Raw genomic sequence first — 3,112 nt, forward strand, 5'->3', positions numbered from 1 at the left:
GCAAAGTGTTGTTCTAAAATGTGCAATAATCATTTTCTTTCGAGAGAGGCACTATATATTGTGGCAACCAAAGAACAAATACTTTTGTTTGATTTTCTTTTGATTGTTTGTTCCATTTCTTATGCTGCAAATTTGTTAATTGCGCTACCATGACATGTGGTGTCTTCTTTATCCATGTTTTTCTCGCTACATCAGTCCTCAAATACTTTTCCATCTATATTTATTTTATAACCTTAATTTATGAAATTTCAACAGACAGTAATGTTAAAAACAAATTAGAAGTTTCCGCAGCAAAACGCGTCGAGTTGAGTTTGTGATTATGTCAGTGTGATCTGACCTGCAAATACTGAGATGAAGCACATGCACACTGAGCAAAGATCTGAAGGTGCTGTACTTCCACGCATTACATGCCTCTCCTTTTTCTTATTCTTACAGACATATAAATACTTTTTCTTGCGAAACAGACATATAAATACTGTTGATGCAGAAAAAAAACTATTTGACGACTATATATAATCGGCCTCTTCTGCCGCTCGACAGTGACTTGAATATCAAAGGTCAAGGGCAGGTACAAGTACAACAACACAGCAAACAAAATACTGAAACAGCGGGTCAGGTATGCAGATCTGCCGACGTCGGCGCCGATTCGTGTCACGGGACGGCACATGCACGCTGGATCTCTTCGATCCGTTTCGTGCTCAATCTCATCACAATCTCTGAATCTCATCACAACCTGCATCAGAGAGAATCAGGCGCACACCGTCTTCAGGATCTTGGCCTCGGCCTCACCGTGCCTCAGCGCGGCCAGCCGGCACGACTGCTCCTTCAGCAGCTTCTGCATCGACGGCGTCTCGCTGGGCACGATGGAGAAGGCGTCGTGGTAGTCCTCCATGTCCTCGACGGCGAGCTGCCACACCATGGCGCCGGCGCCGGCGCCGCCCCTCTGGGCCGACTCGTGCGCGATGTCGTACACCGCCTTGTAGAAGGCGTCGCGGTGGGACTGGTCGAAGCCCTTCACCAGGCGCGACAGGCCGAACTCCGTCAGCAGGACCGGCTTGTTCAGCTCCTTGTCGCCGTCCTCGAAGTGGGAGGTCACCCACTGCGTCACGAACTTGAGCTTGTCTTCCAGATTGGCCTTCTGCAGCCTGCGATTTGATTCGTGTTCCACCATACTCTCTGTTAATTCAGTGTTTCTGATTGGCACTTCAGAGAGGGGAAATGTGTAGGTGATGGTTAATTACCAGTTGTCGGGGTAGAGATGGACGGAGGCGAAGTCGATGTCCGAGATCTTGGAGTTGCGGATGAAGTCAAGGCCGTAGTTGTTGAACCAATGCCCCGGATTGACGCTCAGCTTCTCCGGCGGGCTCGTCGGGCCGTAGAACCCCTCCGTGCCCACGGTCAGCAGATGCCTCCTGTCGATCGATTTCACATACGACGCCATCTCCTCGATCCAACGCTGAACACATCGGAACCAGATCAGAACTTCAGAATATCGTATACATAATCCACCAAACGCATAACCAGGCAAACAGAATTGCAAACCGAACTTCATACAAAAAAAAATTGGACTTTTGGGACTCACCTGCAGAGTGTTACCAGACGGATCTGTGATGCATCTGGGCTCGTTCATCAGCTCCCACGCCAAGATGGTAGGGTCGTCCTTGTACTGCACCCCGGTCAAGTGGTTCTTCCTTGTGAGCAATGCCTGCACCAAAAGCGGAAAAGAATGCAACTTTAGCTACTGTGAAATTGCCACCGACACTTTTCTTTTCTACCATGGAATGCAAGCAGATTCGTTTCGTTGAGCTCTGAGCTCGATGCTCTAACTGATATTGATTTTACCTTGATGTAGACTTTGAAGTAGTCGCGGATGGCGGGGTCGAAGAAGAAGGAGTCGTTGGAGGCGGTGAGGCCGACGCCTTCGTCCCACGCCCACTTCACGTACTGCGTCTTCCCGCCGTACGCCTCCAGGTTGTCGGCCAGGCTGAGGATGAGGCGCACGCCGTGCTGCCGGGCCTCCACCACCACCCGGTCCAGCGCCTTGAACACGCGCTCGTCGAAGCGGCCCGGGGCGAGCTGGAGCGCGTTGTAGCCGCCGTCGTTGAAGGCCCAGGTGCGGCACACGGTGAGCCCCATCCCGGTGGCGGCGCGGAACATGCCGGAGACGCGGTGGCGGCTCGACGTCTCCACGGACTGGGCCATGAGCCAGTACGAGTTCCACCCGTTGATGTAGAATGGCCGGTCCTCCAGGAACAGCTGCACGCCGCGCCGCTCCACGAAGGGGAGGGACGCGTCGTGTGGCTGGGGCTGGATCATGGAGCTGCGTGGGGACGGGAGGAGGCCCGGGAAGCGGAGGTTCACCTCGCCGAGGAGGGAGAAGTAGAACACTGCCGCCAGGGAGGCTAGCCCGAGGAAGTGGTACAGGAGCATGCTGTTGCACGCCGCCATTGTTGCCGGCGGGGTGTGCTTGGGGAGCTCTGGGGTGCTGCTAGAGGAATGCCATCAGGAGTGGGGAATGGAGTCTACTTCTAGAAGGTGGGAGTGGAGTGGTGTGGAGTAGACTGTGGGAGGGGCTGGCACACTGCTACAGTAGTACTGGTAGCTTGCCGCGCTGATAACCGAGGTAAACAGTTATTCTGCGATGAAAGGGTAGAGTTAATGTTAATCATGCAGTATAATTTGCTAATAGGACCTTAAAGAAGTTATAATTAGCCTTGTCATAATAAGGAGAAACTACAGGAGTATCATGAAATGGGTGGTATTATCTGTTCCCGGATTACTCCCTCCGTTCCCAAATATATTTCGTATAAGTTTTTTTAAGTTAAACTTTACAAAGTGCGATAGATCATATAGCGAAAATATTATTATTCGTGATATAAAATTTATACAATGTAAACATATATTTTATCGTGATTCTAATGATGTTAATTTCATATTATAAAAGTAAAAATATTTTGTTGTATAATTGGTCAAACTTTACAAAGTTTGACTTTCACATGAAATTATAAGAAATATTATGAGGCGGAGGGAGTATAAGGACTAAGAAATATTATGAGGGCGCGGCCTTGGGGCCGGTGTGGTAGTTGGAGCGGTGGCTTCGGTCTTTCGCCTC

General features: G+C 50.3%; 1 protein-coding gene across 1 annotated transcript; it reads right to left on the reverse strand.

The window, feature by feature from the left end:
* Window positions 1-507: 507 nt before the first annotated feature.
* LOC124667578 (mannan endo-1,4-beta-mannosidase 2-like) lies at window positions 508-2,509 on the reverse strand. The gene is made up of 4 exons (XM_047204837.1): window positions 1,843-2,509; window positions 1,583-1,705; window positions 1,242-1,456; window positions 508-1,145 (listed from the first exon to the last, which is right to left on the reverse strand). Exons 1-4 carry the CDS (start codon window positions 2,446-2,448, stop codon window positions 749-751), a joined length of 1,341 nt encoding a protein of 446 aa, XP_047060793.1. The 5' UTR covers window positions 2,449-2,509; the 3' UTR covers window positions 508-748.
* Window positions 2,510-3,112: the final 603 nt, after the last annotated feature.

The sequence above is a fragment of the Lolium rigidum genome, chromosome 6, assembly GCF_022539505.1.
Source record: "Lolium rigidum isolate FL_2022 chromosome 6, APGP_CSIRO_Lrig_0.1, whole genome shotgun sequence".
Taxonomy (NCBI): Eukaryota; Viridiplantae; Streptophyta; class Magnoliopsida; order Poales; family Poaceae; genus Lolium; species Lolium rigidum.

Bases quoted from the DNA above. Each gene is read 5' to 3' on its own strand.
- LOC124667578 (XM_047204837.1), bottom strand. From the start codon at position 2,448: ATGGCGGCGTGCAACAGCATGCTCCTGTACCACTTCCTCGGGCTAGCC. The intron at 1,457-1,582 runs GTGAGTCCCAAA...CGATGTGTTCAG, and splicing joins CGTCTGGTAACACTCTGCAG to CGTTGGATCGAGGAGATGGC. The intron at 1,146-1,241 runs GTAATTAACCAT...ATCAAATCGCAG, and splicing joins CATCTCTACCCCGACAACTG to GCTGCAGAAGGCCAATCTGG.